This window comes from Balaenoptera acutorostrata, chromosome 2 (genome assembly GCF_949987535.1).
Source record: "Balaenoptera acutorostrata chromosome 2, mBalAcu1.1, whole genome shotgun sequence".
Classification (NCBI taxonomy): Eukaryota; Metazoa; Chordata; class Mammalia; order Artiodactyla; family Balaenopteridae; genus Balaenoptera; species Balaenoptera acutorostrata.
The window spans coordinates 12,786,444-12,813,018 of record NC_080065.1 but is presented as its reverse complement, the minus strand read 5'-3'; the positions used below and the strand labels follow the sequence as shown (position 1 = coordinate 12,813,018).

Genomic DNA, 26,575 nt, shown 5'->3' with positions numbered 1-26,575 from the left:
TAAAAATTGATCAGCTGATGGACTGAAAAGACAATCCTAAAAATTAAAAAGCGTAGAAAGGCCACATTCTTTGATGATAATTCAGTAAAATTAAAAGTAAATAATAAAATGCTAAGCAAACATATAATCACATTAAGAGACATACTTTTGGCTACTGTGAATCAAAACGGAAGCAAAAAGAAAATTACGTACTATTTACAAAGCAAATAGAATAGCAACATTTTATAATGAAAACATAAGTGTATGGTAAAAAACTGCACTCAGAGGAAATCATAATTTTATTATTAAAAATAAAAGACAAAGTAAAGAGATGTGTATTCATTATTGGGACACCTTAAAAAGAGTTAAATAAACCAAAAGAAGCTAGGAAGATGGAAATACTACAAGCAATGCAGAGACAAAGTAATATAAAAAAGAGTAGAAGAAATAAATAAATGAATACTAAAAGAGATAAATAAATAAAATAATAGAAAGAATAAGTATATGAACTTCAAAAAAAAACTTTAAGTCAACTAATAGTCCTGAATTTCTGAATTGAGGCACTCTGCTACACCCAGGAGAAGTAGAAAGAACTTTCAGTGTTCACTTTCGTATTTCTGCAGAATGTTTTCAAACACTATCTACAAAAGATGTATCTTTATTTTGGGAAATTTAAATACTCCAGTAAGATTTTTTTGAAATATATTTGCTAACTGCTGAATTAGTTGGTTTTCAGAAATATTACTTAGTTTATGTTATTAGGTAGTGAATTATCTTTTTGAAGACTCCTAGGATTTTAGTTAATTATTCTTTTTGGAAGGCCCTGCTTCCTTGTTTGAAGATAGGAAAAGATACAAAGCAAAATCAAAAAACGAACAAACAGACAAAAAACACAGGTGATGAAAGTGCCACTTGAAAATTTTATACCAAAAGATCGGAACCACAGTGAAATGTGGAATATTCGTGTTCTTATGAAATGTTTGTTCTTAACATTTTCAGAGTCAGTTTGAGATGAACGAATTGAATAAAGTTTAGGAAGTTAATTTAAAAATATTGAGCAGACAGCTATCATTTGGAGGATCAATTATTGCTAATTTTAAATACTTAGACTATCATAAAATAAAAATCCTAATTGCTGTTTGTATTTGCATCAGGGTCCAGATGGGAAATAAGAGTCTACTCAAGAAAAATTTAACTGAAGAGAATTTAATTAGGGGGCAATTTACAAAGAAGTGAGCAAGATTCAGGGAGCAATCAATGCCTGCAGTGGTACTCAGGGTGTAGCAACCGATGGAAACCCTTGCCACCCTTAGTCCCGAAGGAAAAATCGAGGGACTAGTGCCAGCAGGGTCAAGAGGTGAGGCTGGCGGGAGCAGAGAAATAAATATCCTGGCCTCTCTCTCCTCTAACCTCTGATGCCCTCCTCGTGCCTCTCACTGGCCAAGTCCAGTCGTAAACCAAGTGCCAAGTGACCCTTGTGATACAGTCTCTGTGGGGAGATACAGTCTCTGTGGGGAGAAGGGTGGAGAATGAATATGTGCAGCAAAGAGAATAACCAGCACAACCTTCTACTCAATACTAGAACAATATACGTGTTTATATTTCTATAAACATAACGCATATAATATGTAATGGCTCTGTGACATGTTTCATATAATTAGCACAGGCCCATGAGATTCTGCTCGTCCCTTGTTTGCGTGATGATTCAATCAATGGACTCCTTAGCTAGAACAGACATGAAAGAGCTGATGCTAAATTGGACCTGGCGCGCTGCCCTTGAGAGCCAGTGTCTTAGTCCTAACCCGAAAGAGACTAAAACAACACGAAATGCAGTCTAAAACCAGCTTGAAACATTACTACAATGGCAACCAGTCTCAGCCCCTAAGCACATAGTACGTAATTTGTTGTTTAAAAGCTTTTGTTAGTCTTCTTTCCAAGATCTGATTAAAATAAAATTTGAATCTTAGTAAACCCATCTTCTTGACCCTAAGGCAAGCAATAACTGCTCTAGTATACAGACTGTAGTGTCCGACAGTTATCAGTGTTTTCCAACACTTCGCATTTTTTACAAAGTGCTATCGTAAACAGTATGTAAATCATGTGTACAACCTCTGCCACCCCACCACTATTTTGTGACTGCCAGCTGTGTAATTTCAATTCTAATAAATACGTGTCACGGAGTCACCAGAATTGCTGCTGCTTTACTGGGAAAAAAAAAGTTATTGACAGAAGCTCAGGGCCATTAGCCTCTCATATAATATACAGCTTGACCTAAACTGCCATGGACCAAGTGCCATATTTATTCCATGCATCCTTGGCGATACAAACTCAGAAATAAGGGTCATTATATCTCAGCCAAAAATTAATGAAAGTATTTGTCAGTCGAAATCAGAAAGAGAATGGACATCTTGGGGGAAAACGGCCCATATGTTTATAGAGATTGTTAATTTGTTTAATTATTATATTTTGAAATAGCAATTATTTTTCTATAGCAGCTGGACAAATTGAAATTCCTCCATATCCTAGAAAATCCCAGCCTTCACTAGGAAGGAAATCTTAGGAACTTAAGATATTCTGAGTATTATGGCAAAGAAAGGAGTGTTATCTTATTGAGTTCTCAAATCAGAATATATTCAAGAAATCAAGAATCAGTCATGTAAGTTACCATTCTGAGCAGGTAAAATCCAAATAGAATAATCATATATAGTTTGACAGAAGGGAATATATTACTTACTCTTGATTTACAGTTTGTCGTTTTCATTTAATTGCTGTGAATATACTTAATTCTATGTGGTGAGAAAATTGTTGAGAGATCAGGTTATTAAAATGCTATAAAATATTATCCCATATATTCTTATGTAGTAATAACAAAGGTAAGAGACATCCTTGTGAAGTGAATATTTTCATAACTCCTGGCAAGCATGGCAACAAAGGATTCAGAAGTGGTTTAAGAGTATAAGATTTTTATAGTAATTAGAGTAATCAAAATAATAAATATATACATAATGTGGCTCACAATATTGATAACCTCTTATGGTGGAGACCAGGTCCTCAGTTAGACCTGATGGGGTGGAGAGCCTCTGGGTAGGGGTTCAAGGTAGCCCATCCCACCCTTGGAACCATAAGACCTGGATTCAAGTTCTACTGTTCCCCTCACTCTACCAGTGGTTGTCGACTGTCACCTGGGCTCTGGAGACCCCAAGTCCTTTCCTGGACATGCATTTATTCAAGTTATTTGAGTACATCCTTGAATTGTTCATTTCTTGTGAAATTACTTCATCATATGCCCTTTGGTCCAAATTTTTGAAATACAAACACAAGAGTCTCCTCTGCAGAAGTTTGTCATGGTTCAAGCCTGAAGTCGTCTGTTGTTACATGTGTCCTTTTGTTTCCTTTCCAAATTCTCTCACACCCACCTCCTCCACTACCTTTGGCGTTATAGAGCCAATGGGAAGTTAGCAGTGGAAGGTGTGAACAAAGGTGAGGGAGATCACCCAGGTAGCACACAGACTGTAGTGATATCCTCCAGGGAGCTATCATTATCTTTCCCTCCAGATTTTCTCTCCACCTGTTTTTCAGCTAATGTTCACTTCTTTCTCTTAAATTTCCTTCTTTCACATAGACATTTAAGAAGCATGCTATACCTTCTCCAAAGAGGTCACCAGCTCAGAGGCAGACCTCGGAATTGAGACCTTGTCTTGTTCTTGTGGCTTCAGCTTCCACCACTGATGTGCAAAGACGTAAAATACCAAGTGCTCCTTATCCATTCCCTAAGCAAGAGAAAACAATGCAAATTTCTCACTAAAAACGTCATTCTTATCTGTGTTATCCGGGTCTCCTGGAATCAAGCACAGAGTTTAGAGCCTGGGGAAATTTTTAATGAAAATATAATTGGGTTTTGAAATTGTCAAGGCACTCTAGGTGCCCAACACACAAATATGAGGGTCAGATGAAAGCTGGTGGAAGCGAGGAAAAGTAAGAGACAGAAAGCTCTGGTGAGAAAGTCAGATGAAGCAGACTTTTCCCCGGGGCACAGTGGAGGGAGGGGTCTCCTGGTAATACCTTATGGAGATGTCATATAGGATTCCCCCAGAAGTTAAAACATTAAAACTGCCCCTGATCAAACAATAAGTCACTTCAACAGCAACTGATAAAATCAAATCTTAACATACTGGCTTTTTATTGTATCACTATAGGCACAGGTAGGTGTTACATTCTTTTTTTAAACGTCTGTATTAAGCACTTATTAACAGTAGCACAGAGAGTCTCTGCCCTTGTGGCATTTACATTCTAGGCAAAAAAGGTTGAAATCAAGCACTCTAAATACTGTAAAGTCAGGTAGGTAGGTAGTTGCCTCCAGCAATGACAAAGCCAGTGCGGGATAGAGTAGGGCAGTGTTTCCCAGAGTGCACTTGGGATTCCTAGGGGTCCTTGAGGACCTTTCAAGGGGGGCTGCAAAGACACCCATTTTCACAGTAATCCCATGATGCTCTTTGCCTTTCCATGCTCATTCTCACACAATGAGAGAGAGAGTGAGAACGAGAGTCACACAGAGAACAGACTTGTGGTTGCCAAGGGCGGGGGGGTGGTGGTGGGAGAGGGATGGATTGGGAGTTTGGGATTAGCAGATGCAAACTACTATATATAGGATGGATAAACAACAGGGTCCTACTGTATAGCACAGGGACCTGTATTCAGTATCCTGTGATAAACCATAATGGAAAAGAATATGAAAAAGAATGTATATATATGTATAAATGAATCACTTTGCTGTACAGCAGAAATTAACGCAACATTGTAAATCAACTATACTTCAATAAAATAAATTAAACAACAACAAAAAAAGACTGAGAGTCACACATGATGAGTGTTCAGTGAAGCTTCCCGGGTGCTACGTGGCGCTTGAAAGCATCATCGCTCTGACGGCTCATGGAAAGTGTGTGATGCACGCAGCCTTCTCTTTTAAACACTTCCCAGTTTTAGTATCGTAAATAGTATTCTATGTCACTCATATGGTAAATAAAAGCTCTTTGGGGCATGTGGGGTCTTAGTTCCGCAACCGGGGATTGAACCCGTGCCCCCTGCAGTGGAAGCGCCATCTTAACCACTGGACCGCCAGGGAAGGTCCCAAAACCACTCTAGTTTTGAGAGAATGATCAAAGGGCCAGGAAGTCATCCTTTGTGAGAAGATACTTGATCAGGGACCTGAATAAATGTGTGAGCAAACCATGCAGGCATCTGGGGAAAAGTCTGTGATTTGTGGCAAATGAAAAACTGGTTCTTTAAGCTAGTGTAATTCCATAAATACATTGTAACGTTTTCAGAATTTGGCTTTTAAATTTTGTTTTCTCCTAAACTGATTTGTATTAGTTTTCTATTTCTTTTCACAGTTATTGATAGTGAGAAATATGAATCTATTATCTTTAGACGGTTAATTTATAAAGAAATATATGTAATGCTTTTCCTCATTTTGTGCTACATTAATTTTTTTAAATGGTAAATAATCCAAAGACAAAACTGTTCAAGGAAATAGTTGGGGACTAGAGCAAGCTATAAAAATACCATTCTATGATTAGAACATTATGTAAAAATCCCATGTGCAATAAAATTCTTGAGCTGTACATTTTAAACCAAAGTTTTATATTTGAAGTTTATTTTTTGTGATAAATGTCATTTTGCTCATTTCCCTCCATTGCATACAGATGTAAAGAAACTGAGTTATTGTATTTAGTGTGAAAGCTTTACCCATCTTTGGTTATTTCACATAAAGTAGTCAAACTTGGAAAAGCAGACTAGTTAGGCCAGTAGCATTGACTGAATCTAAATCAGTTTAAAAACTAAATGAGTGGGCTTCCCTGGTGGCGCAGTGGTTGAGAGTCTGCCTGCCAATGCAGGGGAGAGGGGTTCGAGCCCTGGTCTAGGAAGATCTCACATGCCGCGGAGCAACTAGGCCCGTGAGCCACAACTACTGAGCCTGCGCGTCTGGAGCCCGTGCTCCGCAACAAGAGAGGCCGCGATAGTGAGAGGCCCGCACACCGCGATGAAGAGTGGCCCCCGCTCGCCGCAACTAGAGAAAGCCCTCGCACAGAAACGAAGACCCAACACAGCCAAAAATAAAATATATATAAATTTAAGAAAAAACAAAAAAAGAACACATCTGCCTACGGAACAACCACAACAGCCCTGAGCTTTCTTACATAAATGGGCCGCTCGAGCTTTTGCCCTCAGTTAATTTTAGGGATGGTAGATTTTAGGTTAGTGAAACTCCTACCTATGATCTTTTCAAGTTACTAGTGAAGATCAGGAGAAAACAACTAGTTTATCACTACTAACTACCTCTTATTCCAAGTGGGTTTGTAAATTGGCAAGTTCATCCAGAACCCATAAAGAAGAAACTGCTGCTATGAATGAAACTGATTAATAGTGCAATTTAAGCAAAAGTCAGTACTTTTATGCTGTAGAGTTAATAGTTGTAGTTAGATGTGACTAAAGTGCTTTAAGCTTGATTTAAATCAGTTCAATCACCTTACAAATAATTGGCAATTTTTCTCATTGATTTTGGAATTTATAATAGCCCTTTTGTGTGTGTGTGTGTATATATATATACACACACGTATATATATATAATTTCCACTATCTATTTCCTTTCTTCTTACTCAACATTTTCCACTAAAAGATTTCCCCTTTCTTTTTATGTGTTGCTGCTCTAAGAATTTATTCTAATTTAAAATAAAATAATACTTAACCTTCAAATTATTCTTAGCCTTCCACAAAGATTGGATAACAAGAGGGTGGAAATGAACGCAAATTCTGACAGTTATCGATGTGTGTGAATCTTATTGGCTTTATTTTTCATGGTCTACGTAAAGATAAGATTTTATATTATTTTGAAAGAGTCAATTTAACCTAAAAGTAAGTAAAGAATGTTTCTAAACTTCCTGACAAATGGAAATCTAAACAAAGCTGCCTTTGTCAGTTATTCAGTCCTGAATTTGTCTGTCTCAACTTGTGTGTTTATTATTCCTGATTATCCTGAATTAACAACCTAACAAAAAATTCATTGAGCGCCTATGCGAGACATTGCCTACATCTCATAGCTGTTTATTTCAGTGCATTCTTGTTAATAACTCTTTTGATGGTAAAATAATCCCTCAGAATTAAATTGATATCTTAGTTAACACTTAGAGACCTTGTCTTGTTCTTGTGGCTTCAGCTTCCACCACTGATGACTTGGATAATTATATCTCTGTCCTAAAATTTCACTAACATATAACCAAACTTTGATCTTGGAAATTATTTAAGATCTAGAAAGAGAGTCAGGTCTGTTAGAGCCAGTATTAAAATCAAGCCCAGACTCCCTTTCTAACTATGTGAACTCCCACCATCTCCAACAACTCTGTAATTTTAAGATTAAGCCTGTCCTTCCCCAAAACACGGGGTCCCCAACATATGTCTCTTGCTAATCCTTCCCTTGGAATGATATGTGAGGGGGTTTTTTGCTTTTTTTACACTCCTTTAGTGAATATTTGTTGACTTCTGGGACAGATGTTCAACTGAAGCAGACCAGAATTAGCAACTGCCAATAAATCGCCTTAAAACTTGTAGAAACAGAAGGTGTGCACCTGACCCTAAGAGTGCTGACTTGTCTGCTCGGCTTTCTAGAAGGACTTACTCTGCACTGTGGGAATCTCCCCAGCACCCACTGCAGTGTCAGCGAGATCCTGCTAGAGATCAGCTGAAGAGTGTCCAGTCCTTTCGGCTGTCCTTCCCTTCCTGTCTACTTCCCAAGTACCAAGTACCGATGAGCTTTTTAAAAAGAATGCCTCTTAAATGTGCACTTTCTCTTCCTTCCTACCGTGGCCACTACCGCAGTTCAGGTTTCCTCCATTATTACCGGTTTCCTTTCTCTGCACTCCAGGAAATCCCTGGCCTCTAGTGTCTCCACGTATCTAATCCCAGAGTCCTGCTGTCTTCACATAAATGTTCAGACTCCCTGTTTTTATCCTGTTACTCTCCTTCTGTGTAATACTGTACACATGTCTCTGTTGAAATTCCTCAGAGTCTGGTCTGTGCAGAGTGTTAAGGTAGCATGATGGGGGTAGGGTTAATTTCCCTGGGGCAATCAGGCATCAGGGCAGGCTGCATGGAGGAGGTGACATTTAAACAGCACTTGAAGTTTGAGAATGTTTTGAGGTTGATAAAGACGGGAATTTCAGGCTAAGAGAGAACTTTCTCTTCCCCATCTCTTGGCTCTGACACTAGGTTTTATTTGGTTTGGTTTTAATTGCAAGCCATTTTAATGATCTATGCCTTGTATGTCTTCTTTGCAGAATGAAAGCTCACAGGCTGTTGAAAGAAAACACTGATATATGGGACAGTACTATAATAAGGTTTTCAGGACAAATTCCAATCAGGGTTTTATTCTCAGATCATGTGGCTCAGTAATTAGATAATTAGATAATAATACTAATAACTGACATTTGTGTAGCAGTTTATATTTTTCCAAGCACTTTCACATCCATTATCTCATTAGGCACTCAAATTTGTAGATATTAAAATTTTAGAGAACGAATAATGAAGCGTGGAAAGAACACACACTCTGAAGCCAGACTGCCTTGCTTGCACCAGGCGTCTGTGTGTGTGGTCTCAGTCATTGGGACCTTCAGCTCTGTCATCATAAAGGGGGATAACGGCACGTTTATTGGGATCTTGTTAAGATTCCAGGGGTTAATAGATGTAAACTGCTCAGCACAGTTCCTGGAACTTAGCACTCAGGAAAGGTGAGCTGGTATTGATATCCTCATCATCATTTTCATCATCATCATCATCATCTTCTTCTTCTTCTTCATCCTCATCTTCATCATCTTCATCATCATCTTCTTCTTCTTCTTCCTCCTCCTCCTCCTCCTCCTCCTCATCATCTATGCTTTCATAAACGTGGAAATGGACTAGAGTCCACCAGGTCTGCTGAGTTCCAGTCCTGGATTTTTTTCCAACACACACCTGCTCCAACCGGCATGATTGTGACCCAAATAATGACTTGGGAATGCCACTTTGTAGACCTCTGACCTTTTCTTTGTTATTGCAAAGTATGTAATTTAATTAAGGTTTACAGTTTTCTGGGACCAATGTTTAGCTAAAGGAGACAAGAATAAGCAATTCCAAATGAAGTCTTTTTTAAATTCGTGTAAAGATAATGAGTGCACATAATCAGGAAAACTCTAAACTATCTAGTTAATTTAAGGAGAAACTGACTATATGTTTTAGTGTATGTTAATACAACCTATAAGTGAGTTTGAATTTTTATACAAGAAATGAACACTTCAGCCTTTCCATCTGCTGAGGTTGACTTCTGCCCTACTCCTGGAGGACAGCAGACTTCCTCCAGCCAACACCTGGAATCTCTAAGGAGAGGTTTTTTGGGGAAACAGTACCACAATCTGAGGCATGAAGATCTCTCCCGCAAATAAACTGATGAAAGAATTTTTCAACCTTAAAATGTTGATGTGTGTATATGACTTCAATATGCTTTGATGTTAACCAACCACAACTCCCAGAGCTGAAGGTGGAAGACAAGAATAGGGTCTCATCTTCATTTTACGGAGTGTACGACACTGGCTGACCGCTTAACCTCTCCACACTCCTGTTTACACTTCTCAGAATAATGACAAAGATACGAGGGCATTTTTTTTCACGGGTTGCTAGGTGGTCTTTAGTCAATTCATATATTGACATTTGAAGACATATTAAGATATAAGTATGACACTAAGATGCTCTCCAAGGATCAGTGGTGGGTCCCATGTCCCTCAACTCTGTAGTTCCTTTGGAATTTCTCCCCTCTGTCCATTTGGAACTAGTGTGTCTTTTTTTTTTTTTTTTTTTGTCCACACCATGCAGAGTGTGGGATCTTAATTCCCCGACCAGGGATCGAACCAATGCCCCCTGCCTTGGAAGCATGGAGTCCTTAACCAGTGGACCACCAGGGAAGTCCCTGAACTAGTGTGTCTTGAGCAGATCAGGGGCACATACTCTTTTGACTTTTATCAATTCATCAGTAAACAGTTCCCCCTCTCCTTCCTAGCCCCCAGGGCTGAGATATTTTGAATAGGACTCCTGGGCTTAGCTTTGAGGACTGTCCCGAGATGGAGAAGGTCCAGAAAGGTCAAAGAAGTCACCTGTGACCTCTTAGGTCAATGTCCTGGAAGCATACATGCGAGAGGGTGGCCTCTGCTTTTGGTGACCTAATAGGACATGGTGATCGACTGTTACTTATAGTTGAAGTTTCTTATGGAGCAATTAATTACACTAAAGGCAACATTCCATTTCCCTGGGTGGAATTTTAAATCCCAGTCTCTTCTTGTCCCCACCGAGCATCCCAAGAAATCATTGTCCCCATCCCCCAGTGGTGGATATACTTCATGTCCTCAGGAATACAGCCTAATTTTACCTCTAGCCCAAACAAGACTTGATGGAAAGTCCTAAGTTCTTGAGAAAAAAAAATCATCATTTAAAGCCCAAAACTCTAAATGTTTTTGAAATATCTGGAAAATTGTATTTTCTACCCCAATGCACAGTTAGCAAAGCTAATCAAGAGTTAGTTACATGTAAATTTTACTTTTATTATAAAGTAATTAAGAATTGTCCTATAATTTTAACCTTTTTCATATTCTCGTATATCTGTGCTCTCTAAAATTGGAGTGAATAAATGCCATTCATTTGAAACCTAGTAAGCAATGGGAAAGTCATTCTAAAATGCATGTGGTGTTTTGGCTATTGTCCTGGCTGCTTTGTCCTTGCCAGGTGCTATGTCAGGGTTGTAATATTATGATATATTGCTTATTGTCGCAATTATCTTTGTCAAAGTACATCTTGGTTCCGTGCTTGACATGTGTGAACAAAGTAATGAGACAGAGAATCTTGGTTTGTTTTCATGGAGTATTAATCAAATACACGACTGATTCTATAAAAGATGCACAGATTTGATTATTTCATGATGCATATTTCAGGAGCACATAAATCATATTTTTGATTGAAATTGCTTCAAAATGGGACTATTTGTAGTGAGGTGGATGGACCTAGAGTCTGTCATACAGAGTGAAGTAAGTCAGAAAGAGAAAAACAAATACCGTATGCTAACACATATATATGGAATCTAAAAAAAAAAATGGTTCTGAAAAACCTAGGGGCAGAACAGGAATAAAGATGCAGATGTAGGTAATGGAGTTGAGGATACGGGGAGGGGGAAGGGTAAGCTGGGATGAAGTGAGAGAGTAGCATGGACATATATACACTACCAAATGTAAAATAGATAGCTAGTGGGAAGCAGCCGCATAGCACAGGGATATCAGCTCGGTGCTTTGTGTCCACCTAGAGGGGTGGGATAGGGAGAGTGCGAGGGAGATGCAAGAGGGAGGAGATATGGGGACATATGTATATGTATAGCTGATTCACTTTGTTATAAAGCAGAAACTAACACACCATTGTAAAGCAATTATACTCCAATAAAGATGTTAAAAAAAAAACCAAAAATGGGACTCTCAAGTGCCACCTTTAGATCCTGCCTGGAGAGCATTTGTAGGTTTCTAGAGACTATTTTATGAATCTATTCAGAACTGACAAATTTGTTTGACTTGCTAGCTACATATGCAAGTTCATCAGAGCAAAGTCACATCATCTCTTTAAAAAGGCAAATAACCAGTACATGCAATGTTTTTGCTTTATAGATTGTTAAATTATTTATATGACACTAAAGATTTTTTTCCATTTTATTGACATCTCCAAAAGTCTTTGCACTATTGTATCTGTTGCAACTTTCATTGCCCTGGAGATGCATTATCATGGAGGAGGGGACATGGCCAGTGCAAACCATTGCGTCAGGGTGGACTGTCCTGAAAGAAATAGCCAAAGAAGTCTCAGTGGGAAGCTGCCCATTGGTAGGTAGAATGCTGACCACTAACCTTAAAGGTCCTTTCTTATTCTGCCGTGACTCACTCCCCTCCATTGAGCAGTGACCTTCAGGAAGGAGGGTAGGGACCAGGGGGGAAAGCCCTTGGCTACAGTTCATCGCTGTCGTCCCAGTACCTACCTCATCCTCCTCCGTTTTGCAGTCAGTTCCCATCTGCCTCCGCCCCATCATTGGTCCCTCTTCCCTTCCAGAGGCTCTCCCACATCTCAGCCTGCCCATGGCCTGGGCATCAGAGACCACCCCTTGACCCCGTCTCCATGCCTGACAGTTTCGACAGCAGCAGTGGGGAAAATATGTTCTTGGTATCCAGAATGAAACTCTGATTGCACTCCCCATAGATGCGTTATATTCTGGTGATTAGCCCTATTATACCATTAGTATGGATTAAATGATTTCTTGCAAGCTTTCGCAAACTTCACCATCTGGTATATACCATTTTCTTGGGACTCTGTTTTCTAAATTGCAAGAAAAAGCAATTACATACTTTTGTTATGCCCTCCATGATGAAATTGGGACTGGATGGAAATGGTTTTATTTCCTTGCTTGACTTTTTTCCAGAAACTGTATAGATTCTGAAATACCAAGTCTTACCTGTTTTAGCTAATTGACTTATTATCCAATATCTGATGATGAAAAACTATTTTTGCATTGTTTAGACATTCCATCAGGGAATTAGAGGGAAGCGTAGGGTCTTGAAGGCAAAGATTATGTGAACCTATGCTTATTAAGAGAAGACATGTTATTTTCCCGCAAAAAAAAATGGCCCATGTCATGTCAAATCTGCAGTCTCATTTGAAATAAAAAGCCATGTTCTGTCCTTAGAAAGAAACAAGTAAGGAACTTGAAGTTTGCATACACTTATTAGAAATTATACTATTGTCTAAAATAGCCAAAGAGGCAGATTAAGGATGGGATAATGATTATACCATAATCCATGTGTATATAATTACCCTCCTTCAAAGAAGAAGTGATTTTGTACTATGGTTAAGATAACATGAGAAAACTTGTCATGCCACGTCCCCCCTCCTCCACCCAACTCACTCTACTTATCCCAGTTCCCTCTCAAACACACACAGTAGAAAATAGTAGTATACTTACACTCTTCTGTACTTCTTTTCATTCCCAAAGTGAGTATGAAATTTGATTAAAGAAAATTTGCTTACAAAGGAAATGGGCAAACTGTGGCAAAGATCCCATCTAAAAAGAAAGTAAGAAAATAAACCACATTTTCTCATACAAAGTATAATTAAATAATGAGGCCAGGAACTCCTTCCTCCATCACTTGTAGTATCAGCCACTTTAGCGGCACCGATTTAAACACTGTATCTCCTCTTTGTTCTCCTGCTGTGCACTGCTGGGATGGCAAAGATAACTAGCCATCAGAGATCATGTGAGATCAGGGTGAATTCTACACTGTATGAGAGCTATTAATATTTTACATACTGTCTACCCTTCAGGCATTGAGGTATTACATCACTATTTATACAATAGAATGTGTTACTGATTGGAAGGTTTTGAGTGTTTTAGCATCCTGCTAATTAAGTAGGAGATATAATTATATTAACGCAATTAACATGTATCAAAAGGTAGACCTTTCAATTATTTCAAATGTTTCCAATATTGTCTGATATAAAAACAACTGCTTGATTAACTAATTTGTCTTGTAAGAAATGTCTTTATGTAGGTCAGGATGAGATCATTTGAAAAAAATCTACTCTTTGGAGAACTTTTAAACCACCAAAAGAAAAAAAAAAAAAAATCCCACTTAAGACCTGGAGTCGAATTATACGGTCATTTTAGTTCTCAGAATTCAAAGCATAGATGGCTGGAATCATGTGCGTGTGATAATTCCAGGCTACTCTTCAATAAATAATACATGTCATTTCTGCTTCACTGAAGCTGTCACTTACTGCTCTAAATGACTTTCAATGCAGGGCCCAGCCTGCTCTCCCAGAGTGCACTCCAGCTCAATTCCAAACCTGAAGGGTCCTTCCAGTATCCAGCCAGCTACCATAGCAACCAGACCTTGGCCCTGGGTGAGACAGCCCCGTCGCAGCTCCCTGCCCGCAGCGCACAAGCCCGAGGTGCAGGCCAGAGTTTCAGCCAGGTACGTGCGGGGATGGGGCCCTCTGCTGTTTTGGTCCTTGGGCTCCAAGGAGCCAGGCAGGAAGCAGGGCTGTCAAATGGCTATGGTGTCCCCTCCTGGCTTTTTTACGAGCGTTCTACAACTTTGGAGAGACACCCTCTGTGCTGTGAGTGAAGGAAGTGAATAATACAATATGATTATAGAGTAACTCGGAATTATAAGCATATTTTCTGCAGGAATGTCTGTGAATTGCTCATGTTCTATCTGCTTTATATATACTTACCTATGTAAATATGCAAATGTGTGCCTAGTTCCTAATGTTGATATGTGATATAAATATGACATACATTCTGAGTTTGTAAGGGCACCTGGAATACACTTTCTCTCCTTAAAAAAAAAAAAGCATGAAATTATTCTTTGGGGTTAATCGTATGAAGGAACACAGTATAAATGCATCAACACATATACAGAACTGTTCTGAAGATAATTGTGATTAGGGTAGGAACAGTTACACTTTGTCAAGTTTGATTTTGAAATGTGCCCTTAGTTATTTCTTTAAGATACGTACTTGTTCTTATAGTTTCAATGTACACATTTATTAGCTGCAGTTAAAATCAGCTCTTGGTAAAAAGTGGCTACCAACCTCAATTTTTTTTCAAAAACATGTAAATGTTGTAATGTGTGTGTGTGTGTGTGGGTGTGTGTACCACTTAATACTTCAGTTTTGATAATTTTGGGGTGCAGGCTATATTCAATCAACCCTCCAGAATTAATCTATTGGAGGCCTATCTTGTTTTAAGCTATTTTATACTTATTTTCAGTATAAAAGGGCCTGAGACCTTTTAATCTCTGTACATTCATTCCTGGAATGAAGAACCCACAACCCCAAAAGCACTCCTTAAACTGAAGAGCTTAATTTCATCCTTTCTGCATTTATTGGGCAGTGCCTCTGGGCCAGAAACCCTTCCCCAGGCCCACTACCTACCCCAGGCTCCTGTAACAACAAAACTCATCTCTGTCACCAATTTATGGTTATTATGCATCCATATGTCTTTCCAACTAAACTGAAAGCTACCTGAGGGCAGGGCCATTTTCATCTTTTATCACTAGCCCCTAGCCATCACATGGCCCCCAAGAAATGTCTGCAGACAGAGAGGAGGCAGGGCGAGTTAGAATAGCATCATGCATTCCCTGGTGGCGCAGTGGTTGAGAGTCCGCCTGCCAATGCAGGGGACACGGGTCGAACCCTGGTCCAGGAAGATCCCACATGCCGCGGAGCAGCTAAGCCCATGCGCCACAACTACTGAGCCTGCGCTCCAGAGCCTGCGAGCCACAACTGCTGAGCCCGCATGTCTAGAGCCCGAGCTCCGCAACAAGAGAAGCCACTGCAATGAGAAGCCCATGCACCGCAACCAAGAGTAGCCCCGGCTCAGCGCAACTAGAGAAAGCCCGCGCACAGCAACGAAGACCCAGTGCAGCCAAAAATAAATAAATAAACTAATTTTTTTTAAAAAATGGCATCGTACGGTCACCGTGAGATGCTTTTCATAGGTGATATGCACATAAATGAAGCATAAGCTGAAAAGTCTCAGTGCATTTCAACTATTCAAGTTAAATGATTGTCCCAGCTAAATATTAAAAACATGATTGTCTTTTTCAGGTAAAACCCTGATCCCTCAGTGGCTTTGTAACTTTTACCTTCTTGTGATGCCAAGGTTATGTGGATAAAAGAGGATGGTAAATAAAACATCCCACTGAGATGGACCCGCCCCCCCGTGGTGGTCTAGTGCATGACCCGGTTCAGAGGTTGCACCCACTTTAGATGGAGAGCTGGAGGTGTGTGGTGCTTGGGAAGGGACGGACCTCGAAGTCATTGAGCCCAGGTCCACACACACAGACTAACCCTGGAACTGTGCTATTTCCCAGCTCCTGGATCACTGCTCTTTCAAAGCACTGGTCTGTTCTACCTCCCTTACAGAAATGTTTTAGGACACAGGAGGGAATGTCTAAAAAAAAGATTTTTTTAATTAATTAGAAAAAATTATTTGATATACGTGCATTTATCATATATACAAAATAGTCCTTATTGTTTGCTTATGTAAGAACATATAATGTTTGAAATACTGAGTGATGTTATTAGCATAGCGAACGTTATTAGATATTTTAATGTCATTTTGTTTTATTAAAAGATGAAATGGAAGCTATAGGATTTTTTTTCTCTAGGTATAGTTTTTTTTTTTTTCTCTCTCAAAAGCATCCCATTCTCGAAAGGAACTATTTTTCATCTTCCCATCTATATTGACTCTCTTTGACAATGATACAGTGATCACGGTGGAATATAAGTAATTTTGATTCCTTTGGAAGCAAACAAGTGGATTACAGCCCTTTTTTTACCCTTCTATCTGTCCACACTTCTAGGTCCAAGAAGCCAGAAATATTCAGAAATAAGGAATATTTTATACTCAAATTAACCTATGAAAGGTATGAATTTAGCTTTTACCAGTTTTCTAGAACTTCTAAGACATGTAGCTAGTAAAACAATAAAGTTCTGCCTTTCTTTTATTTTTATCTTGAACTCATTTAATACTCATCCTTGGCTTTTTCTCATAAATATCTAAGACCCCTATAATTTGAGTTGAAAACATTAAGTCAAATTTAAAAAAAAAAATCAGATTTCCCATAGCTGAGCATCATGGAAAATGGAACTATCAGTTTCAAAAGAAAAAAATCAGTTAATTATCAACTTGATTTGTGAACATCTTATAAGCTCAATTCACACATAGGACTAACGGTTAAATCAAAGCTTTCTTATTTATAAACTTTTATAAAATTCATCATTACCATTTATTGAGGCCCGGAAGTAATCTGTTTTACATACATCCTCTTATTTAATCCCCACAATGGGGCTGTACTAACATTTAGATTTTAAAGATGCAAAAACTAAAACTCAACACATTTAGAGAAGTTGTACCATTTTAAGGCAGCAGTAGTAAGAATGGGGACAGATTCTTGACTGAATTGAAGTCTAATCATTTCGAAAGAGTGTTTCGTAGGTTTCCTTTTATATGTTGACTGTTTCAATTAAATACATCTACAGCTTGACCCTATTAAGAGCTCTGTACATGTGGACAAACAATATGGTGATTGATCTACTTCCATGTTGCTGGAGTTATTTCTGTCATCTGCCAGTCGCCATGGAAGTGAAACAGTGGAAGCTCAAAGGACAGATAGGGCCTCACATTAAAAGTCTGCCTTAAAGTTTAATCAGAAAACTTGGCTGTAAAGATATCAAAGCTCTATATTTGAAGGCATCTATAAATGTGCATGTTCAAGGTGATAACTTCAGTTTGAGCCAAAGGTTACTGGCCTACACTCATTTACCTGCCAGGTGGGTGGTTGAAGTCTGAATATTCAAACCAGGGGGTTATTCTAATCCACTTCATTAGCAGGAGGGAGGCTGCCGGTGGATAGCTGAATCCTGTTTATTTTAGCAAAGTGGCGGATCTGGTACCATGATTCACTTTCAGCTTCAACATGCTGTAGTGTGAAAGGCGTGTTTTATTGTGACTTCAAAATCATGTCGGAGAAATGCTGAACTAGTAAATCAGTATTTTTACTCAGCATTTAGTGTTACACCCTTGTAACACAAACATCTCCTTTGTTCAGATTATCCTAAGAATCCCTCTCTTCCAGTGGTTTTGCACAGCCCTGTGACATTCTTTTCAATATTCTGAACGGCTCATTCCTTCCAGGCTAGATTCATTTTTAGAATATCCTATGGTCATAAAGTGCCAAGAGGGCCAGTAAAGTTCAAATAATGGCTCACAGATGCCAGACCAGGTTAATAAGGTCAATAATCAAGTAACACAAAAACACTTCTTTTTTTTTTTTGGCCTAAAAAAAAATGTGTAATTCTAAAGTAAAGCAAATGGTTTTCTATCTGGCTCATAAATCATGTCAGAATATAGTTTCAAAGGAATATCATGTTCAAAGATTCTTTTAATTTTTAACAAACGCTAGTTTATTCAACATAATAAATGTGTGTTGGGTGATCATCACCAGGCTGTACCCCAGGCCCTGGTGCATAGCCTGCCTTGCCCTACCATGTCAGTCTGAAAGAACTGTGAGTCACAAAATTGCCATAAAATACTAAAATCCTTGAAAGTCATTCTCTTCGGACTCTAAGATGAGTTCACGGGACTGGGCTGGAGGCGAGAGCGAGCGTAGGATCCTTCCCATCAGACCCCAAGGCCTTTCCAGAAAGTGACGTGAGCTGACTCATAGTTATTCTTTGCCCCACCCCAGCGCTCTGCTCAGCCGCCCTGCAAGCTCGCCATCCCAGCCTCTAAACAGGCTGTGTGTAGACCACCCCTCCAACCCTCTCCTCCTCCTCTGAGTCAACCTGGGGCTTTGTGTGGCTCCTGTGAGGTGCCCCAGTCAAAATAGAGCTGCTTTTCCAGTTGCATTTCTGTATCTCTGGGCTGTTCTTTAATGCCTTCAAGATGTTATGTGTGCTTACTGTATGCCATGAGCTATGTTATGTGCTTGGGATGGAGAAGTAAAGAGAACAGACATGATGACCCCTGTCCTCAAGGAACTTATATTCTAGTAGCAGCAATGGGAATTCAGAAAATCAACACAGTGAATAAGTAAGCGGCATAGTTTGTTAGTAGGTGATGAGTTCTATAAGGGAGGAACGAATGCAGACCAGGTTGAGCCGGCTCCAGAGCCCAGGATGGGGGGTGTAGCATATGGGGCCTTTGCCGCAAGTTTGGGGCAAAGACACGAAGGAGAAGAGAGGGAAGCTGTGTGGCTGTCGGGGGGACAGCAAAGGCAGAGGCTCCTGGATGAGGTGACCTGGCATGTTGACAGGACAGCAAGGAGGCCCAGGTGGCCAGAGAGCGGAGCAGGAGTTTGCAAGTAGATGGGAAACCAAGTTGGCCATCAGTTGATCCTCATGATGACCTTGACCTTTACTGCAAGTGGAAAGAGGAGCTGGTAGAGGCTTCTGGGCAGAGGCACAACGTGGCCCGACCTATGTGTTGAAAGCATCATTTTGTCATTTCACATATAATATCCTATAGTTAGTTGCACATAAGTCTATCTCTTCCTATCAGGTGGCCTTGCTGCAAGAGAGGAAACCATACAAAATTAATCTCCATATCTTGAGTGACTGGCCCAGGGTTCACCAAATATTCATCACGTTCCTCAAACCACATCCTTCTTCTTGATGCTCATACTGCAAAGGCTGTGGGTGGGTGCAGAAGTTGGGTCTTCTCCAGGCTTTGCCTGCTTCCACTCACGTCCAATTTCCTGTGCATTATGTGAAATGCCGAACATAAAACTTCTGGCCCAGAAGAGTCCCTCTAAAAATGTTGGTTTCTCCCCATGTCCAAACACAAAGTAGTCTTATCAAGTGTTTCCTTCCTCAAAGAAACGAAATAAGCAAGAAATAGGAAAGTATACACCTGTACAAAGAAGTACAGGAATGGAAAGATTTTAAAACCACTTTCATGTCCAGCAGAACTGAAGTGAGCCTGTGTGCATTCATAATCCTAGGAAATGCCTGCTTACTGCAGGAAATTAAGAATTGTATGATAGTTTACTAAAATAAAGCTTGAACAGTGGCAGATACACTAAAAAAGCAGTAAGCTTTTCGAGAAGCAAATTGCCATTTCTTTTTGACCTGGCCTGTCTATTTAATGTTGCACTGACTTTTATGTCTTAAAAGTTCTCATTTGTGCTATATTATAATTATAAATACACCATCTGCTTACTCCTGCCAGAGGCTGATGAGTTTGGAACATTGCTTATTGGTGCACTTTTACATCAGGTAGATGTGAAGGTCAAGGGGATGGAGAACTTTGTGGATGGTGGTGGGATGGACACAGAGACACACAGGGCTCAAAGGAGGCAGCAATCCCCCAGTAAACACCTGCTTCTTGATTATTGAATGCAGAAGGTTATACAGAGAGCTGGTGTGATATCACTCCAGTTTGTTGAATTAGGAAAGAAGTTGTTGCTGGTAGCACCTGTAAAGAGAAAAGTCATTAAAAAACTTGGAAAACACAAAATTGGTGAGATGTCTTTAGTGTAGAATGTATATATTATGCTGCATTTAGAGGAGAAATCATGTCATTTTTGTCATGAGAAATCATGACATATACTTTGTCTGGTGTATCTGTGGGAAACTGGCAGTTTATTTGTTTTTAAGATAGGTTTCAGAAGATTACCTGTGGGAAATCCTTTCTCAATGCTCTGCTTTAAAATCTTATCCATTTTCTCTTTCCAGTAGAAATATGTTTAATCTGGTTTCAATAACTGAAACATTTCTCATTGTGGGGAGGGTGTGTACGTGTTTTACTATAACATTTCTTCTGAGCAAATGTTTGGGGGTATTAAAGTTATACTAAGTGAGCCTCTTGCTGAAGTAAAAGTTTTACATAGTGTATTTTTGCCAAGGCTCATGTTTTTTTGGAAAGAGTTGCCATCAAAAATTTATCTCTCTTAAAGATAAATTTATATGACACTCATGTCATTGTTTTAGTTTTTTCTACTCTATTTTCTTTCCACTTGGTAGACCATAGAAATGGTCACGTGAAATACTTTTGAGAATATTTATTGATGATGACCCTAATCATACTTTTATTAAAGGGATGTCAGAGGGAAGGAAGAACCAGTACCCAGCGTGCAAAAGTCTGCACTACCCTGTTTATACTAGTGACTTAGGGGTCCTGGGCAATGGATACACTACCACCCCCTTCTCCTTCTGCCTGCCTGCAGTGACAGGGGTGATGTGGTTTGCAAGATACTTCTCTCTCTCTCTCTTTCTCTCTCTCTCTCTCCATCCCTCCCTCCTGATCCTCCATAATTTGGGGGCCCTCATGCAAAGAGAAGGCAATAAGGGTGGTCCCCATTATTATCTCAAAAATTATAGCTCTTATTTAATTGAGATGTTCTCATCCGAGGAAGAATTTTTTTTCAAGTGTCTTCATCATTTTGCAATTACTTAAGTTTAATTTGCTCTGGGTACCACCTTTCAGTGTTAGTGTGGCTTCACCACCAGGTAAACCCAGCCTTCCTTTCCTCACCTCATCCCAGTGGTGATGACCTCAGGGATGGTGTGTGAACTGCACACAGAAGCTGTCTCTTCATTTTATGTTTCATATGAGTTTTCACCCAAAGCAGCACTCCTCAAAGGAAATGCTAGACAAGGCACTTGATTTTATTTGGCTATTTCCAAAATCAAATATTTTTCACAGAACCAGGATTTTCTATCTTGGGAATTATTTAGAGAGTGGCCTTTCTTCTGAGGACAATTTCAAAAGAGAAGTTATTGAGATTTGGGGAGCCATGATAGTAGTGTTCAAGCAAATTGATTTCATCCCAGAGAGTCAAGGGCACAAAACTTACTTTGGGGGTGTAGATTCATTTTACTTGGCATTGTATTGTATTACAGGCACATTTCATAGAATACCGAAATGAGACTTTGGCATTTTGGAGTTGGTGGTTTCTTCTTGTTTCCAAGTTGTGAGAGTAGATGGCTTTGCCCATCTTCCTGTGCAAGCCTAGAACCCTGTGCCAACTTACCCTAGAAAGTTCAACACATTCTCAGACATTTTAATCAGCAGCGCGTAGCTGATATTACAAAATCATGTTACCAGATCGTTCTGGTTTAGCAGTGGATTTCTTCAAAGATGTCATCTTAAAGCCATGTCCTCTTTTTTTTGTTTGTATTCAAAAGTTATTCAGGCTTCTTAACTCACTGAAAGCATGTTCTCTGGTCATTGCTATTATTTTCTCGCCCCTTACTCCTATCTGCATTTGCATTCCTTCAAAAACCAGCCAGACTCCTTCCCACCAAATCCACTCTCCATTCCTGTGTTTGGGCTGTTCTGTGGCCCTGGCCCTGATGCCTCTGCCTTCCTTTGAAACGTACTCTCCAGCTCTGCCTCTGTGACACCGTTTTTGCCCAGGGGCACCACTCCTGGCAGTGACCTCAGACCCTACAACCAGGGTGACCTACAAAAGGGAGAAACCATGAGATGAGCGATGCCGGGAAAATGAAAAGTGATGAATACGGCTGCTGGGGGAGCAGACTGCTGATCCCAAGTCATTAGGCTCCCATCTGGGAGGCCACAAAACACAGGCTCCAGCTTCCCATTCCTGACATTGCTGGCCCGGCTGCCCAGCATTCTGGGCAGATATTCAGCAGATATTCCTCCTGACCCAGAGTTAGGGACCTCACTGACAATTCCAGGAAACTTGGCAGGTCTAAATGCATCTTCACAAGGACTGCTCGTAAATCATGGGTCTGCTCTATAAAAGGTGCTTTTGCTCGGTGACAGTGCTAGCTCATGGTCTGAAGTCACGATTCCTTAGGGAGTTCAGGCTGTCAAGTCCCTGGTTAACTGGCTGTAAGCATTGGGTTTTTGTTTTGGTCTTCTGCGCTGCCAAATCGAGAGTGAGGCTTAAATAAGTTTCCAAGTTTGAAGAATTTTTCCCCCTTGTCACCCTTATGCTGCCTCTAACCCTCTTTACAGAAGATACAACCTGAAAAGGTCAGGAAACAACTATGCTGGGTATTCAGGCCTAATGCCATGCTCTGGTCCAAGAGAGCCATATTTTGGGGGTTGGAACTTCCCAATAAAAAACAAAACAAAACAAAACAAATAATGTAATTGTGAGCCAGATATTATTCTGTAACAACAAAAATATAGCAATTTTAGATCTCCAAAATAATGTCAAGATAATGTGCACCAGACTCTGCCTACTGGAAACTCTTTAATCAGAGCATCTACTTAACAGTGTTCTGCTTCCTTGCCAATTTCACATAGATGGGTTCGCCACTTTGGAGGGGTGAGAAGGACAATTAAAGTAGTCCTTTGGTTTGAGACTGATTCAAAGAGCTGGGAATGACAGCCCCAGGAGGAATTGTCCTGGTCAGTCGCCCATACTGTGTGATCCAGGACAGTATCGGGGCTCCATCTTCTCCAGATGTTTCCAGAAAATCTTATATCGTCATTTATCTTTTATTTATCATTATCAGTAAAAAAATTTTCAATGCTCATCACTTGTACACCCACATTTCCAAATAGTAGGATGTAGTAGTCATTAGTTTAAAAAAAAGTTAAGTTTTGGAACTTTAACATTGGATTTACAGTTTTATTTATAATTCTAACATATGTTTAAGGTAGAATTGAGCTTCCATGACAGTAAAGTAGATGAAATTCTATGTGTGTTGAGATGTGCTTGTATTATCTTTAATCCAATGACCTAGGTCATAATAAACCATCCTATGAATCATGCAGCTGTCTTGAAATGTATCCCTAAGAGTTGCTAAATGAAATTACATAATGGAACAAAACATAAACACAAGAATGGAGATAAGCTCCCAAAAGATGACTCTTTGTTCAACTGATGCTAAAAATAGATTTTTCTGTTTAGCCAAAGGACCATTCTTAGGTACTTATTATTTTGTAGACTATTGGAATGGAGTATAATATCCCCAGATTATTTATTAAAAACTGCAGAAGGGCTTACATAACTGTGCAGTCCAGGAAGGTAGCCACTAGATACATTTGACTGTTTAAATTCAAATTAATTCAAATTAAATGTGTGTTAGAATCCAGTGCATGTGTCTAGGGCCCATGTGTCTAGTGGCTACCATATTGGACAGTACAGATATAGAACATTTCCAACATAGACAATACCCATCTTAAAATGCATATACAGTTTTATTGTTTATGTTTTTCTTTTTTTCTTGTAAAAAAGTTACTGGCAACATTTCACCAAGATCCTACCGTATTTTAAAAGGTTTTTGAATTGGTTGCTACCTGGAAATAGTTTGGCGGTTCTCAAAACTTTTATAGATTTGTGGGCCATTTAAGAATCCTTACAAATAATATTCAGCAGAATTAGCACTTCTCCAATTGGAAGTTCCAACATATTAAAGGGAAAATAAATTATTTGCAAAATTTATTCAAGGTTTCCCTAGGATCCATGTTATTCTAATACTTAAAGACTAGAATACTACATGATGTTGTTTTAATTTATATTAGTGTACTTTAATATTTATTTTATTGAAAAATATGCTACTAGGGAATAGGATCTTTGATGTCACATAGGGTTATTAATATTATATATCCAAGACATACCAAAAAGTATTTGTTCTGTTGTAAGCAGGGAACTCTCCTTAGACCCTCTGGGGTTCTTTCTCCTCCTCATGCTCTTGTGGGAAAGATTTCCAGAAATTCCTGTTGGAGGCTTTTCTGTCACTTGACAGCCGGGTTCTGCACAGTGGAATGTTGCTCAGGCCCCAGGAGGGTTTCCAAAGAAAAGTGAAGAAAGACAGTCCCTATCTGCACCTTGCAGCATCTTCCGGGAGATTGTTAGCAATGCAGACCCTCAGGCCCACTTCAGAGCCCTGAATCCGAATCTCTTCTAGATCAGAGGCTTGCAAACTTTAAACAAGCATCGTAATCACCTTGAGAACATGATAAAACACAGATCCCTGGGCCCCCCCCCCCCCGAGAGTTTCCCACTCAGTAAAGGTGGCGTGATGGTGAGGCCACTTCTGATGCTGGCTGATGGAATGGGGACCACACTTGGAAAACCACTGCTCTAGGGATGACTTGTTCTTATATTCGATTGTACATTAGAATCACCTGGTGAGCTTCCCCAAAGCCTGATGTTTGGGTCCCACCTCCAGAGATCCTGAATTAAATGGCTAGTGGATACAGTCTGGGTACTGAGATTTTTTTCAAAAGTTCCCCTGGCAATTATAACATGCAGCTAGGTTTGAGAAGCCCAGGCTATACATTTCATGCTCAGAACTTCTACTGGGAGGGAAGCACAATTAGATGTAAGCAGCTCTCCCCCACCCCCATGACTCTGGATGATACTAGACTATATCTCTGGGGTCCAGGTGAGTGCACCAGCTCTGCAGTGCTTCTCCACCATGGATACCCTCGTGCCAAAGCCTTGGGACCAGTTTTATTAACCATTCCTTCAGTGATTCCACAAACATTCGTGGTATCTCTGCTATGAATCCTTCTTGTTCTCCTTGCTGGAGGCGTATTACTGAACAAAATCATGGAGCTTACGTTTTACTTCCACTCCTACTGTTGGACTCAAAATAATTGCTTTGTGATGCTAAAGAAAAACCAGAACTGGATAGTAGTTAAAGCGGTAAATACCGTTTCGATTCAGAAAAAGAATTTAAGTATTGCACTAGAGGAAGAGAGACCTCAGTATAGAACCGGGCTCAATTTTGAAAACAACAAGGAAAAGGAGGAATGTTTAGCCAAGGAGTAGGTTGGGGGTCAGTGGGTGGAAAATCACTAAGAGGAAATGTCAGGGCTGGGGGGAGATTCTGGCTAAACAGACCTAACAGGATTCTTGCTGAAGGCAGGCCAGAGTGATGCGACATTGCCCGGGAGATGGTGGAGAATGAGGAACTGGAACAGGTATGGAGGGTGGCCGGACACTGAGAGTGGAGGATTCTTGCTAAGACTGGACAGTGCAGAGCCATGTTGAGAAGGGAGTTCAGAGGAGCCTGGCTAGAGTTTGGTCAAGGAGAGAAACTTTGTCAGTGGATTGATAAATACATACATTTACACACCCACATATGCAAATATGTGAAATGTATATATCATATATAAATACACACATATATATACCCATGTATGCAAATATGTGAAATATATACATCATATAGGAATAAATACACACGCGCGCGCGCACACACACACACACACACACACACACACTTCCCACAGAATGTCTTTCAATGGACTCTCTTCCTATACTCTTAATAGAGGATTTTGATATTGGTCGATTAACTCCCTCAGATCTTCACATGAACCTGACATCCAGATAAAATTTGGAATGCTGTATGTGCGATGGAAGTGCCTGGTCTGTTATTTGCCAATTGCCGTTCCAAAGCGAGTGGAGAGGCAAAATTGAAACTCTTAATGGAGAGCATCTGTTCAGTCTCTCTACCCCTTCCTTCCATCTCACCCGCGTCCTCTTCCCCACCTAATTCCCACCCCTAATTTCAGAACCTGCCCTCCCCACTTTCTCTTTTTCTGTGTACAGTCCTACCCCCTTTTCATACCAGCCTGCTCTCAAAAAACTTTTCTGCTCCTCCGGGAAAGCCTGGAAGATCCCAGAGCTCCTGCCCAGAAGTGGTTGACAATGTAGTGTTTTCATTCGAATGCAAATTTGTCTCTGGACCAGATTCAAGGAAAGTGCTTTCCCCTCCAACTGTCTCTCCAGCTCCACCCCAGCCCTTGTTGTCTTTTGTGTTCTTGAAAATAGACGAGAGGCAACTGGTTTTCAATTTGAAGACACAGCTGCAGGGGGCTCTTAAAAGCGAGCTCGAGAGAGAGATGCTGAAAGATTTGGAGCCCAGCGTTAAAATCTAGAAAAGGGAGGCGTTTTTAGTCTTTTCATTTACAATTGCTCTGCTTCCTCTGGAAATGCTTTTTCTTTTAAAGCCTGAAAGCCCAAGCATATTTATTCCGACTTCATATTTTCCCCTC

At 39.9% G+C, this 26,575-nt stretch overlaps 1 protein-coding gene across 4 annotated transcripts in view; it reads left to right on the top strand.

Annotated features, from left to right (window-relative positions):
* The window catches only part of CTNND2 (catenin delta 2), a 953,172-nt gene that overhangs the window by 516,103 nt on the left and 410,494 nt on the right, over positions 1–26,575 (top strand). For 3 of the 4 annotated variants that reach the window (XM_057541331.1, XM_057541330.1, XM_057541332.1), the window contains one exon: positions 13,879–14,051. The exons of the other annotated variant lie outside the window; for it this stretch is intronic. In XM_057541331.1, the coding sequence (XP_057397314.1) occupies positions 13,879–14,051 (173 nt within the window). The remainder of the gene's footprint in view (positions 1–13,878; positions 14,052–26,575) is intronic. 4 annotated transcript variants of the gene reach the window in all.